General features: G+C 42.0%; 1 protein-coding gene across 4 annotated transcripts in view; it reads left to right on the forward strand.

Moving 5' to 3' along the window:
* LOC139373701 (collagen alpha-1(XVI) chain-like) overlaps positions 1–15,219 on the forward strand; it is a 121,114-nt gene that overhangs the window by 76,537 nt on the left and 29,358 nt on the right. For all 4 annotated transcript variants that reach the window (XM_071114578.1, XM_071114580.1, XM_071114577.1 and 1 more), the window contains exons 25-37: positions 1,762–1,815; positions 2,690–2,740; positions 2,869–3,003; positions 3,430–3,465; positions 4,358–4,465; positions 5,440–5,562; positions 10,067–10,120; positions 10,352–10,393; positions 12,852–12,887; positions 13,021–13,074; positions 13,196–13,264; positions 13,501–13,554; positions 13,977–14,003. In XM_071114578.1, the coding sequence (XP_070970679.1) occupies positions 1,762–1,815; positions 2,690–2,740; positions 2,869–3,003; positions 3,430–3,465; positions 4,358–4,465; positions 5,440–5,562; positions 10,067–10,120; positions 10,352–10,393; positions 12,852–12,887; positions 13,021–13,074; positions 13,196–13,264; positions 13,501–13,554; positions 13,977–14,003 (843 nt within the window). The remainder of the gene's footprint in view (positions 1–1,761; positions 1,816–2,689; positions 2,741–2,868; positions 3,004–3,429; positions 3,466–4,357; positions 4,466–5,439; positions 5,563–10,066; positions 10,121–10,351; positions 10,394–12,851; positions 12,888–13,020; positions 13,075–13,195; positions 13,265–13,500; positions 13,555–13,976; positions 14,004–15,219) is intronic.

Genomic DNA, 15,219 nt, shown 5'->3' on the forward strand with positions numbered 1-15,219 from the left:
AGAGTTGTATGACATTGAAGCTCGTCTGGAGGGTTGTTAACACACCAGCAGCAAGAGCGACGTCATTGATGTATACAGAGAAGAGAGTCGGTCTAAGAATTGAACCCTGTGGCACCCCCATAGAGACTGCCAGAGGCCCGGACAACAGGCCCTCCGATTTGACACACTGAACTCTATCAGAGAAGTAGTTGGTGAACCATTTGAAAAACCAAGGCTATCGAGTCTGCCGATGAGGATGTGGTGATTGACAGAGTCGAAAGCCTTGGCCAGGTCAATGAATACGGCGGCACAGTATTGTTTCTTATCGATGGCGGTTAAGATATCGTTTACGACCTTGAGTGTGGCTGAGGTGCACCCATGACCAGCTCTGAAACCAGATTGCATAGCGGAGAAGGTATGGTGGGATTCGAAATGGTCGGTAATCTGTTTGTTGACTTGGCTTTCGAAGACCTTAGAAAGGCAGTGTAGGATAGATATAGGTCTGTAGCAGTTTGGGTCAAGAGTGTCCCCCCCTTTTAGGACTGGGATGACCGCAGCTGCTTTCCAATCTTTGGGAATCTCAGACGACACGAAAGAGAGGTTGAACAGGCTAGTAATAGGGGTTGCAACAATTTTGTCAGATCATTTTAGAAAGAGAGGGTCCAGATTGTCTAGCCCGGATGATTTGTAGGGGTCCAGATTTTGCAGCTCTTTCAGAACATCAGCTGACTGGATTTGGGAGAAGGAGAAATGGGGAAGGCTTGGGCGAGTTGCTGTGGGGGGTGCAGGGCTGTTGACCAGGGTAGGGGTGGCCAGGTGGAAAGCATGGCCAGCCGTAGAAAAATGCTTATTGAAATTCTCAATTATAGTGGCTTTATCGGTGGTGACAGTGTTTCCTATCCTCAGTGCAGTGGCCAGCTGGGAGGAGGTGTTCTTATTCTCCATGGACTTTACAGTGTCCCAGAACTTTTTTTAGTTTGTGTTGCAGGAAGCTAGCCTTGGCTTTTCTAACTGCCTGTGTATATTGGTTTCTAGCTTCCCTGAAAAGTTGCATATCACGGGGGCTGTTCGATTCTAATGCAGAACGCCATAGGATGTTTTTGTGTTGGTTAAGGGCAGTCAGGTCTGGAGAGAACCAAGGGCTATATCTGTTCCTGGTTCTAAATGTAAAGGGGCATGCTTATTTAAGATGGTGAGGAAGGCATTTTTAAAAAAAACAGGCATCCTCTACTGACGGGATGAGATCAATATCCTTCCAGGATACCCCGGCCAGGTCGATTAGAAAGGCCTGCTCGCTGAAGTGTTTCAGGGAGCGTTTGACAGTGATGAGTGGAGGTCGTTTGACCGCTGACCCATTACGGATGCAGGCAATGAGTCAGTGATCACTGAGATCTTGGTTGAAAACAGCAGAGGTGTATTTAGAGGGCGAGGATGAATGAGGTAGTCATTCAAAAATCATGTTAGACACTATCATTGCACACAGAGTCTATGCAACTTATTATGTGACTTTTTAAGCACAATTTTACTCCTGACCTTATTCAGGCTTGCCATGACAAAGGGGTTCAGTACTTATTGACTTGACTTGTCAGACTTTAACTTAAATTGTTTTAAATAAAAATCAAATTAAACATCATCATTTTACTTTGACACTATGGGTTATTGTGTGTAGGCCAGTGACACAAAATCTCAATTTAATCAATTTTAAATTCAGGCTGTAACAAGAAAATGTGGAAAAGTTAAGGGTTGTGAATACTTTCTGAAGGCATTATATGTATCTGATAGGGCAAAGCTGGACCCAGAGGACCTAGTGGCAAGGATGGACTGAAGGGGATACAGGTGAGAGGGTGGAGCTAACAAGCACTACATCTAATACTGGGTGATGTCATCATGTTATGTTGTGTTTTGATATGATATGTTATGTTGTGTTTTGGTATGATGTGTTATGTTGTGTTTTGGTATGATGTGTTATGTTGTGTTTTGGTATGATGTGTTATGTTGTGTTTGGTATGATATGTTGTGTTGTGCTTTGGTATGATATGTTATGTTGTGTTGTGTTTTGATATGATATGTTATGTTGTGTTTGGTATGATATGTTGTGTTGTGCTTTGGTATGATATGTTATGTTGTGTTTTGATATGATGTGTTATGTTGTGTTGTGTATTGTTATGATGTGTTATGTTATGTTGTGTTTTGGTATTATATATGTTATATTATGTTGTGTTTTGGTATGATGTGTTATGTTGTGTTTTGGTATGATGTGTTATGTTGTGTTGTGTATTGTTATGATGTGTTATGTTATGTTGTGTTTTGGTATGATATGTTATATTATGTTGTGTTTTGGTATGTTGTGTTATGTTGTGTTTTGGTATGATGTGTTATGTTGTGTTTTGGTATGTTATGTTTTGGTATGATGTGTTATGTTATGTTTTGGTATGATGTGTTATATTATGTTGTGTTTTGGTATGATGTGTTATGTTTTGGTTTGATGTGTTGTGTTGTGTTTTGGTATGTTATGTTATGTTTTGGTATGATGTGTTATGTTTTGGTTTGATGTGTTGTGTTATGTTATGTTGTGTTTTGGTATGATATGTTATATTATGTTGTGTTTTGGTATGATATGTTATATTATGTTGTGTTTTGGTATGTTATGTTATGTTGTGTTTTGGTATGATGTGTTATGTTGTGTTTTGGTATGTGATTCTTTTGACAGGGAGATCCAGGGATTCCTGGTCTAGGAACTGCAGGCCCTAAAGGAGAGAAGGTGAAGTGTGTGTTAGTTTGTGTGCATACATCTTTACACATGAAAGTATGTCTATACGTTTGTATGTGTGTGTGCGTGTGGATCTTTTGCCAACAGTCCTAAGCCAGTGTTTCTCCCCTCTACCCCAGGGTGCGTCGTGTGGGGTGTGCCAGTCTTCTCCCTCTGAGGTGGGCAGTGGGACGTCCTCCGTCAAGGTGCTAGCGGGTGAAACTGGCCCTCCAGGGCCCGCCGGGCCTGCAGGAGAGGGCACCGACGGCAAACAGGTGAGACCCCTCTACCTGGAGAGAAGAGGGCTATGAGGACTCTGCCTACTTTGTCGACCTGGTTTGCATTACTTTGACCATGCTTGTTTAACATGAATAAGCCAACAACATACACATGCCACTAAAAACACCAAACTGACCTTAGATCACTGTATGTCTGCATCTTAAATATTGGCAAAGTCGTGACATATGCAGGTAATCCTCCACCTACCACAGGATACGCCAAGGTGAGCTATAAATCTCAATTAAATTGTAAGAGACTGTGTCTCACAGCTTAATTACATGGGCCTCGGTGGTTAGCGCTGTGTCAACGGGTTTATATCTGAAGAGGCTTGCACAGGTGTGCGTGCGTGCGTGCCTGCGCGTACATAATCGTATAGGTGCGTATGACTCTAAATCTCTGTCTTTTCCTGTCTCTTTGTACAGGGTGTGCCAGGTCGTGATGGTCTAAGGGGAGAGAAGGTAAGTTCTTCATTACAGGTTTTTCTTTGTAAAAGTATCTGAATAGAATTGAAAGATGCGAAGGGACAGTAATGTAGTCATTCTCAGCTAGTGCCAGGATATGGGACAAAGCCTCTGGGGAATTCAGTCCACCTTAAATAGCCTTGTTGCTTGCAGAGAAATCCAATCACATTGACTTAAATTATGTCCCTAGGGAACTCAGTACCTTAGTTAACATAATTTCCACAGGAAAATCAGTCCGCCTTAAATAAGACATTGAATAACCCAGGGAAATTTGTCTATTTTGAATGTAGCCTGTTTCCCCAGGGAACAAGCAGACTAGACCGCCTTAAATCATCTAATATCTCCAGGTACTTTAGTCCTCCTTAAATGAGCAGATACCCCTAAAACGACTGCAGAGAAATCAGACTACATTAGATTAACTCGTGCCTCTGGGGTCCTCAGACCACCTTAAACCAGGCAATCATTAGGAAAACCTAGAAAAGCCTCCGGTCCCATCCGCAAATGAGTCCATCTTAAGTTAACTTTAGGTCACCGGAGGGCTTGGTCCAATTTAAATAACCGTAGTCCCTATAAACTGGGAAGTCCACTGGAAAATCAGCCCACCTTAAAAAAGTGTAGGACCTCTGAGGAGTCAGTCGGACCACCTTAAATTACCTTGAATCTGTAGCACGCACTGATTTTACCTGAGCTAAGACTGGCAGTTAAAATACAATTAAAGAATCTGGTATCACAAACCCAGATTAAGCCTATTGATAATTAATCTTCATTCATAGACATGGCTTGAATGATTTTTGGACTATAGTTATATTATCTTTATTTATGAATGTTCATGTACGAGTCACAGACCAGATCCCTATTGTTGATCAAATGCATATGTCTCTGTTGCTAGGGCGACCAGGGTGAGCAGGGAGACCAAGGATTAGCCGGCACCCATGGAACCCAGGGCCTGCCTGGAGAGCCTGGTCGGGATGGACTAACTGGACTGAAGGGAGAGAAGGTATGGAACACCCAACCAACCAATCAATGAGTCAGCCTGACTGTCTGGATGGTTAGTTGGCTGGCTTTCTGGCTGTTTATCCGTCCATCTCCCTTATCTGTCCAAGATATCTATCTTATAACGTATCCTTATGCCTATATAGATTGTGAATATAAGATTGCATAAGATTATTAAAGATGATGCTATAAAAGGCTGATAATTAAATAAACTATCTTCAACACCATGTATAGCAGATGAACTAACTAACTATTTAACAATCTAACTATCTAAATATCCATCTAACTAACAATCAAACTATCTATCTAACTAAAGAACTAATTAAATATATATCTATCTACGCTACATGACCGTCAAACATCTCATTCACAAAATCATGGGTATTAATATGGAGTTGGTCCCCCTTTGCTGCTATAACAGCCTCCACTCTTCTGGGAAGGCTTTTCACTAGATGTTGGAACATTGCTGCGGGGACTTACTTCCATTCAGCCACAAGAGCATTAGTGAGGTCGGGCACTGGTGTTGGGCGATTAGGCCTGGCTCGCAGTCGGCGTTCCAATTCATCCCAAAGGTGTCCGATGGGGTTAAGGTCAGGGCTCTATGCAGGCCAGTCAAGTTCTTCCACACCAATCTCGACAAACCATTTCGGTATGGCCCTCGCTTTGTGCACGGGGGTATTGCCATGCTGAAACAGGAAAGGGCTTTCCCCAAACTGTTGCCAAAACGTTGGAAGATCAGAATTGTCAAGAATGTCATTGTATGCTGTAGCATTAAAATTTCCCTTCACTGGAACTAAGGGACCTAGCCCGAACCATGAAAAACAGCCCCTTACCATTATTCCTCCTCCGAACAGTTCTTGTGCTGACGTTGCGTCTATCTATAGTCTGTCTGTCTGCCTGTCTAACTATATAATGTAACCAACTCACCCAGACTGTTCTCTCTCTTGTTGACTGTTGTTGTGTTGTATCTATCACCAGGGAGATGCGTGTGAGAGCTGTGCGCCTGTCTCTGGACGGCAGATGGGTGTAGGAGGGGTGCAGGGAGCCAAGGGAGAGAGGGGCAACCCGGGACCCCCAGGAGAGGGGAAAGCAGGGAAACATGTAAGTCTGCAGCATGACTGACCTTTGAGATGTACTGTTTTAGCTCTACACATACAGTACCAGTGAAATGTTTGGACACCTCTTCTCATTCAAGGGTTTTTCTTAATATTTTTTCTACCTTGTAGAATAATAGTGAAGACATCAACACTATGAAATAACACATATGGAATCATGTGGTAACCAAAAAAGTGTTAAAAAAATCAAAATATATTTTATATTTGAGATTCTTTAAACTAACACCCTTTGCCTTGATGACTGCTTTGCATTCTCTCAACCAGCTTCACCTAGAATGGTTTTCCAACAGTCTTGAAGGAGTTCCCACATATGCTGAGCACTTGTTGGCTGCTTTTCATTCACTCTGATGCAGCACTCCATCACTCTCCTTCTTGGTCAAATAGCCCTTACACACCCTGGAGGTGTTGGGTCATTGTCCTGTTGAAAAACAAATGATAGTCCCACTAAGCGCAAACCAGATGGGATGGCGTATTGCTGCAAAATGCTATGGTAGCCATGCTGGTTAACTGTGCCTTGAATTATAAATAAATCACTGACAGTGTCTACAGCAAAGCACCATCACACCTCCTCCTCCATGCTTCACGGTGGAAACCACACATGCAGAATCATCCGAGATCATCCATTCACCTACTCTGCGTCTCACAAGACATGGTTGGAAGCAAAAATCTCAAATTTGGATTCATCAGACCAAAGAACAGATGTCCACCAGTCTAATGTCTATTGCTCATGTTTCTTGGCCCAATCAAGTCTCTTCTTCTTATTGGTGTCCTTTAGCAGTGGTTTCTTTGCATCTATTCAACCATGATGACCTCATTCATGCAGTCTGAACAGTTGATGTTGAGATGTGTCTGTTACTTATACTCTGTGAAGCATTTATTTTGGCTGCAATCTGAGGTGCAGTTAATTCTAATGAACTTGTCCTCTGCAGCATAGGTACAGTAACTCTTGGTCTTCCTTTCCTGTGGCAGTTCTCATGAGAGCCAGTTTCATCATTGCACTTGACGGTTTTTGCGACTGCACTTGAAGAAACTTTCAAAGTTCTTGAAATCTTCCGGATTGACTGACATTCATGTCCTAAAGTAATAATCCACTGTCGTTTCTCTTTGCTTAGTTGAGCTGTTCTTGCTATAATATGGACTTGGTATTTTACCAAATAGGGTTATCTTCTGTATACCACCCCTACCTTGTCACAATACAACGGATTGGCTCAAACGCATTAAGAAGGAAAGAAATTCCACAAATTAACTTCTAACAAGGCATACCTGTTAAAACCTCTCCGGGATATGTGGGACGGTAGCGTCCCACCTCGCCAACAGCCAGTGAAAGTGCAGGGCGCCAAATTCAAAACAACAAAAATCTCATAATTAAAATTCCTCAAGCATACAAGTATTTTACACCATTTTAAAGATACAATTCTCCTTAATCCAGCCACATTGTCTGATTTAAAAAAAGCTTTACAATGAAAGCACCACAAACGATTATGTTTGGTCACCACCAAGTCACAGAAAAACACCGCCATTTTTCCAGCCAAAGAGAGGAGTCACAAATGGCACAAATAGAGATCAAATGTATCACTAACCTTTGATGATCTTCATCAGATGACACTCATAGGACTTCATGTTACCCAATAAATGTATGTTTTGTTCGATAAAGTGCATACAGTGCCTTGCGAAAGTATTTTTTAACAAATCAAAAACTGAAAAATTAGGCGTGCAAAATTATTCAGCCCCTTTACTTTCAGTGCAGCAAACTCTCTCCAGAAGTTCAGTGAGGATCTCTGAATGATCCAATGTTGACCTAAATGACTAATGATGATAAATACAATCCACCTGTGTGTAATCAAGTCTCCGTATAAATGCACCTGCACTGAGATAGTCTCGGAGGTCCGTTAAAAGCGCAGAGAGCATCATGAAGAACAAGGAACACACCAGGCAGGTCCGAGATACTGTTGTGAAGAAGTTTAAAGCCGGATTTGGATACAAAAAGATTTCCCAAGCTTTAAACATCCCAAGGAGCACTGTGCAAGCAATAATATTGAAATGGAAGGAGTATCAGACCACTGCAAATCTACCAAGACCTGGCCGTCCCTCTAAACTTTCAGCTCATACAAGGAGAAGACTGATCAGAGATGCAGCCAAGAGGCCCATGATCACTCTGGATGAACTGCAGAGATCTACAGCTGAGGTGGGAGACTCTGTCCATAGGACAACAATCAGTCGTATATTGCACAAATCTGGCCTTTATGGAAGAGTGGCAAGAAGAAAGCCATTTCTTAAAGATATCCATAAAATGTGTTGTTTAAAGTTTGCCACAAGCCACCTGGGAGACACACCAAACATGTGGAAGAAGGTGCTCTGGTCAGATGAAACCAAAATTGACCTTTTTGGCAACAATGCAAAACGTTATGTTTGGCATAAAAGCAACACAGCTCATCACCCTGAACACACCATCCCCACTGTCAAACATGGTGGTGGCAGCATCATGGTTTGGGCCTGCTTTTCTTCAGCAGGGACAGGGAAGATGGTTAAAATTGATGGGAAGATGGATGGAGCCAAATACAGGACCATTCTGGAAGAAAACCTGGTGAAGTCTGCAAAAGACCTGAGACTGGGACGGAGATTTGTCTTCCAACAAGACAATGATCCAAAACATAAAGCAAAATCTACAATGGAATGGTTCAAAAATAAACATATCCAGGTGTTAGAATGGCCAAGTCAAAGTCCAGACCTGAATCCAATCGAGAATCTGTGGAAAGAACTGAAAACTGCTGTTCACAAATGCTCTCCAACCAACCTCACAGAGCTCGAGCTGTTTTGCAAGGAGGAATGGGAAAAAATGTCAGTCTCTCGATGTGCAAAACTGATAGAGACATACCCCAAACGACTTACAGCTGTAATCGCAGCAAAAGGTGGCGCTACAAAGTATTAACTTAAGGGGGCTGAATAATTTTGCACGCCCAATTTTTCAGTTTTTGATTTGTTAAAAAAGTTTGAAATATCCAATAAATGTCGTTCCACTTCATGATTGTGTCCCACTTGTTGTTGATTCTTCACAAAAAAATACAGTTTTATATCTTTATGTTTGAAGCCTGAAATGTGGCAAAAGGTCGCAAAGTTCAAGGGGGCCGAATACTTTCGCAAGGCACTGTATTTATTTTAAAAAATCTCATGTTACATTAGCGAGTTACGTCCATAGTTCTAAAACATGCCGTAACTTTGCAGATAGCCACATCAATTTACAGAAATACTCATTTCTGAAATTACAAGTGTTATACATGGAATTAGAGATATACTTCTCCTTAATGCAACCGCTGTGTCAGATTTCAAAAAAACTTTACGGAAAAAGCAAACCATGCAATCTGAGTACAGCGTTCAGACAACAAAGCAGCCAAAAAGATATCCGCCATATTATGTAGTCAACATTAGTCAGAAATAGCATTATAAATATTCAGTTACCTTTGATGATCTTCATCAGAATGCACTCCCAGGAATCTCAGTTCCACAATAAATGTTTGATTTGTTCGATAAAGTTCATCATTTATGTCCAAATAGCTTCTTTTGTTAGGGCGTTTTGTAAAGAAATCCAAACGCACGTTCAGGTCCAGCCGAACGTCGGACGAAAAGTTCAAAACGTTACAGCCTGTAGAAACCTGTCAAACTAAGTATAGAATCAATCTTTAGGATGTTTTTATCATAAATCTTCAATAATGTTCCAACCGGAGAATTCCTATGTCTGTAGAAAAGCAATGGAACGAGAGCTAACTCTCTCGCGACCGCGCGTCACGAGCATGTGGCACTCTGCCAGACACCTGGCTCAATCCCCTCTCATTCGCCCCCACTTCACAGTAGAAGCCTCAAACCAAGTTCTAAAGACTGTTGACATCTAGTGGAAGCCTTAGGGAGTGCAATATGACCCCATTTACACTGTATATTGGAATGGCAAAGTGTTGAAAAACTAAAAACCTCAGATTTCCCACTACCTGGTTGGATTTATCTGAGGTTTTCGCCTCAGTTATAGAAACTTCAGAATGTTTTCTATCCAATTATACTAATAATATGCATATATTGGGACAGAGTCTGGGCACCTTATTCATCCAAGCTACTCAATACTGCCCCCCTGTCACCAAGAAGTTAATTGAAATGCATTCCAGGTGACTACCTCATGAAGCTTGTTGAGAGAATGCCAAGAGTGTGCAAAGCTGTCATCAAGGCAAAGGGTGGCTACTTTGAAGAATCTCAAATATAAAAAATATTTTGATGTTTAACACTTTTATGGTTACTACATGATTCCATATGTGTTATTTCATAGTTTTGATTTCTTCACTATTTTTCTACAATGTAGAAAATAGAATACAAAAATAGAATAAAAAATAAATAAATAGAATACAAAAATAAAATAAAAACTTTAATGAGCGCTGAGTGTGTCCAAACTTGTGACACACTCTTTATTTGTCTTCTCTATCTTGTCTTTCTATCTCTCCATCTACCAGGGCAAACCAGGTCTTCCCGGTGTCCAAGGGCCTATAGGACCAAAAGGAAGCCAGGTACAGTATGATCATTTGCCATACACACGTACAAGGGTTGGTGTGAATTTCACTAGTGGCTGACTCATTGTGTGTGTCTGTGCTGACTCAGTGTGTGTGTCTGTGCTGACTCAGTGTGTGTGGCTGTGCTGACTCAGTGTGTGTGTCTGTGCTGACTCAGTGTGTGTTGCTGTGCTGACTCAGTGTGTGTGGCTGTGCTCTCAGTGTGTGTGTCTGTGCTGCTCCCTGTAGGGTGACCCAGGAGTTGAAGGGGTGGGCATCCCAGGACCTCAGGTAAGACATTTTTTGAACATCTAGGTCAGGTGTGTCAAACTCATTCCATGGAGGGCCTAGTGGTTAATGGTTTTTGGGTTTTCCTTTCAATTAAGACCTAGACAACCAGGTGAGGGGAGTTCTTTACTAATCAGTGACCTTATTTTTATTTATTTTTTATTTCACCTTTATTTAACCAGGTAGGCTAGTTGAGAACAAGTTCTCATTTACAACTGCAACCTGGCCAAGATAAAGCAAAGCAGTGCGACACAAACAACAACACAGAGTTACACATGGAATAAACAAGCGTATAGTCAATAACACAATAGAAAAAAAGTAAGTCTATATACAGTGTGTGCTAATGGCGTGAGGAGGTAAGCCAATAAATAGGCCATAGTAGCGAAGTAATTACAATTTATCAAATTACCACTGGAGTCATAGATTTGCAGATGGTGATGTGCAAGTAGAAATACTGGTGTGCAAAGGAGCAGAAAAGGAAATAAAAACAATATGGGGATGAGATAGGTAGATTGGGTGGGCTATTTACAGATGGACTCTGTACAGCTGCAGCGATCGGTTAGCTGCTCAGATAGCTGATGTTTAAAGTTAGTGAGGGAAATAAAAGTCTCCAGCTTCAGCGATTTTTGCAATTCGTTCCAGTCACTGGCAGCTGAGAACTGGAAGGAAGGGCAGCCGAAGGTGTTGGCTTTGGGGGTGACCAGTGAGATATACCTGCTGGAGCTCGTGCTACGGGTGGGTGTGGTTATCGTGACCAGTGAGCTGAGATAAGGCGGAGCTTTACCTAGCATAAACATATAGATGACCTGGAGCCAGTGGGTCTGGTGACGAATATGTAGCGAGGGCCAGTCGACTAGAGCATAAAGGTCGCAGTGGTGGGTGGTATAAGGGGCTTTGGTGACAAAACGGATGGCACTGTGATAGACTGCATCCAGTTTGCTGAGTAGAGTATTGGAAGCTATTTTGTAAATGACATCGCTGAAGTCGAGGATCGGTAGGATAGTCAGTTTTACGAGGGTATGTTTGGCGGCGTGAGTGAAGGATGCTTTGTTGCAAAATAGGAAGCCGATTCTAGATTTGATTTTGGATTGGAGATGTTTAATATAAGTCTGGAAGGAGAGGTTACAGTCTAGCCAGACACCTAGGTACTTGTAGGGTCCACATATTGTAAGTCAGAACCGTACAGAGTAGTGATGCTAGTCGGGCGGGCAGGTGCAGGGAGCGAACAGTTGAAAAGCATGCATTTAGTTTCACTAGGGTTTAAGAGCAGTTGGAGGCCACAGAAGGAGAATTGTATGGCATTGAAGCTCGTTTGGAGGTTAGTTAACACAGTGTCCAAAGAATTAATCAATCAAGTACAAGGGAGAAGCGAAAACCCGCAGACACTCGACCCACCGTGGAATGAGTTTGACTCGTAAACATTGAAGAGATTGCTCACCTCAAAATACATTTTTGGTGCTGTTTTTCTGAAGCTTTCCCATACTTACATTTTTTTTATTACCCACATATCCACTGGGCTGGTTGAATAAATGTTGTTTCCACATCATTTGGATTAACATTCCTTCTGGATCAACATGCTAACATTCCTTCTGGATCAACATGTTAACATTCCTTCTGGATCAACATTCTAACATTCCTTCTGGATCAACATGCTAACATTCCTTCTGGATCAACATGTTAACATTCCTTCTGGATCAACATTCTAACATTCCTTCTGGATCAACATGTTAACATTCCTTCTGGATCAACATTCTAACATTCTTTCTGGATCAACGTGCTAACATTCCTTCTGGGTCAACATGTTAACATTCCTTCTGGATCAACAGTGTAACATTCCTGCTGGGTCAACATTCTAACATTCCTTCTGGATCAACATTCTAACATTCCTTCTGGGTCAACATGTTAACATTCCTTCTGGGTCAACATTCTAACATTCCTTCTGGGTCAACATTCTAACATTCCTTCTGTGTCAACATTCTAACATTCATTCTGGGTCGACGTGTTAACATTCATTCTGGGTCAACATGTTAACATTCATTCTGGGACAACGTGTTAACATTCCTTCTGGGTCAACATTCTAACATTCCTTCTGGGTCAACATGTTAACTTTACTTCAGGATCAACATGCTAACATTCCTTCAGGATCAACATGCTCACAGTCTGCATCAACATGCTAACATTCCTCAAGTTTATAGGTAGTCAGATATACTGTATACACACACATGCAGGTTTGTGTACAAACACACACACAAACTCACAAGACACATACACACGAAGCAACGAGAGCATGTGTGATGGGAATGAGAGATGGAATGAGGAAGACAATATCCAGACTTGTTCATGAAGGTTCAGCCATTGTTCTACTGTTGATGAATCATCTGTTTGTCTCTAAGCTCAACTCACCACCCATCTCTTTAAACCTTTCTCTCGCTCTCTCGCTCTCTCTCTCTCCTATTTTCAGGGAGCAGAAGGACCCAGAGGCCTACCAGGGGTGGCAGTAAGTCCAAAAAATATTAGATGAAATAATGATGAAATACATATTAAATATGATTGCCTCTAGTATGTACTGTATAATGGTCTCTGTAGTCTCCTTCTATCATGTTAATTTGCATCATGCTGCTCCTCTACAGGGTCCTCAGGGAATTAGAGGACTTACTGGACCAGTTGGGCCTGCTGGGGACATGGTACACACACACACACACACACACATATCCAGATGCACATTATACGTGCATCAACGCATAAACACACACACACACAGCCACAAAGTTCTCATTCTTGTGTGTGTGTATTTGCTTTTCACAGGGTCCTAAAGGAGAGGAGGGGCCTCCAGGGCCACAGGGGCCCATGGGTGTAGGTGTTACAGGACCCCAGGTAAGAGATGTGTGTGTGTGTGTGTGTGTGTGTGTGTGTGTGTGTGTGTGTGTGTGTGTGTGTGTGTGTGTGTGTGTGTGTGTGCGTGTGTGTGTGCGTGTGTGTGTGTGTGTGTGTGTGTGTGTGTGTGTGTGTGTGTGTGTGTGTGTGTGTGTGTGTGCATGCATATGTGTATTAACTCTAGTCAAAGCCATTGAGTGATTGCTGCCTCCATACTTATCCCATTCCCAACCCAGGGTAAAGACGGCAAAGGTGGATCCAATGGAATCCCAGGAGCTGATGGAAGAGATGTGAGTGGCGTCACATTGAAAACACAACGCAGTCACATAGTATTGGAATTGTGTAGTCAGTGTGAATTGTATACCTTTCATAGTACTGTGTAACAGTGTGTGAGCTAAGATCACTAGTTTCTACAGACTCAGAGTCAGTGTTTTTAAAGTTTAAAGATGATTATATTTAGTCTAATAGCTAATGAAGGCCGCCTCAATCCATAACAGAGCCATAGTGTCTCCTGTCGCCCCTCTCTGCTCCTGACTACTTTCCTTGCAAGCTTTATCGTCTGCAATGACAAGGCCACACTAACTCTGTGTGTGTGTGTGTGTGTGTGTGTGTGTGTGTGTGTGTGTGTGTGTGTGTGTGTGTGTGTGTGTGTGTGTGTGTGTGTGTGTGTGTGTGTGTGTGTGTGTGTGTGTGTGTGTGTTCTGTCTTGCAGGGAACTGACGGAGCCAAGGGGGACAAGGTAAACCTAGCATTTCTGAAGATTAAGAGGTTTGGAGGCAGGGGGTAACAGATGGTAATCACTGGGGATGCTTCACCAGCACACACACACACACACACACACATAGGCAGATGCTTACACGCACACAAACACACACACACACACACACACCCTCAAGGCACAGACAGAGTAGCAGAGGAGGTGACAAGTGTGTGGGATCCAAATAGACAAGGGAAGTAAAGGAGCTTTAAGAACAGGACTAGGATTATTAATTAGTGCTACCATCAGACCAACTGAACAGGACTAGGATTATTAATTAGTGCTACCATCATACCAACTGAACAGGACTAGGATTATTAATTAGTGCTACCATCAGACCAACTGAACAGGACTAGGATTATTAATTAGTGCTACCATCAGACCAACTGAACAGGACTAGGATTATTAATTAGTGCTACCATCATACCAACTGAACAGGACTAGGATTATTAATTACAAGACAGTAGTTTTGGAATTGTTAGTTAGATTACTTGTTATTACTGCATTGTCGGAACTAGAAGCACAAGCATTTCGCTACACTCGCATTAACATCTGCTAACCATGTGTATGTGACAAATAAAATTTGATTTGATTTGATTTGATTTTTAATTAGAGCTACCATCAGACCAACTGAACAGGACTAGGATTATTGAAATATGAATAAGAAGACACAGTAGCAGAATAAATTCCACGTCAACTTTGTTTCATCACAAAACATATTGCCTCTAACAAACAGTTATATGACCTACAGCATGTTCAAGCAAGTTACTAATGTTTCCGACATTTTCTGAATACTTAACAACTATTGATTTAGAACCACAGAGAGTTACCAGAAGTCGCTAAGAAAACAGGAGCTGTTTCCGCTAGTCCAACACCATTTCAACGTCAACATCATCAAATAACCTGAGCTTAGTCTAATACAGTGGCAACTAAAAGATGCCCAGGACAATTTAGTCCAATCAACGTGAGCTCAATATGAAGTGGCTCACCCTACTTGTAGAGAAAAGCCAATGCCATCCTCCTCTCTTTCATGTTGGCAAAACGGTCTAGTACTCTGTCATAGAGTACACGCTGTTAGTTTTCGTTTTGCTAGGCTACCTTGCTAAAATGCTTGCTCGCTAGCCTAACTTCCATTCATGGGCAATGATTAGCCAGCTAGTTAACATTAGCCTACATCTAGCTACATGCTGAACTTCCA

Source organism: Oncorhynchus clarkii, chromosome 18 (genome assembly GCF_045791955.1).
Source record: "Oncorhynchus clarkii lewisi isolate Uvic-CL-2024 chromosome 18, UVic_Ocla_1.0, whole genome shotgun sequence".
Classification (NCBI taxonomy): Eukaryota; Metazoa; Chordata; class Actinopteri; order Salmoniformes; family Salmonidae; genus Oncorhynchus; species Oncorhynchus clarkii.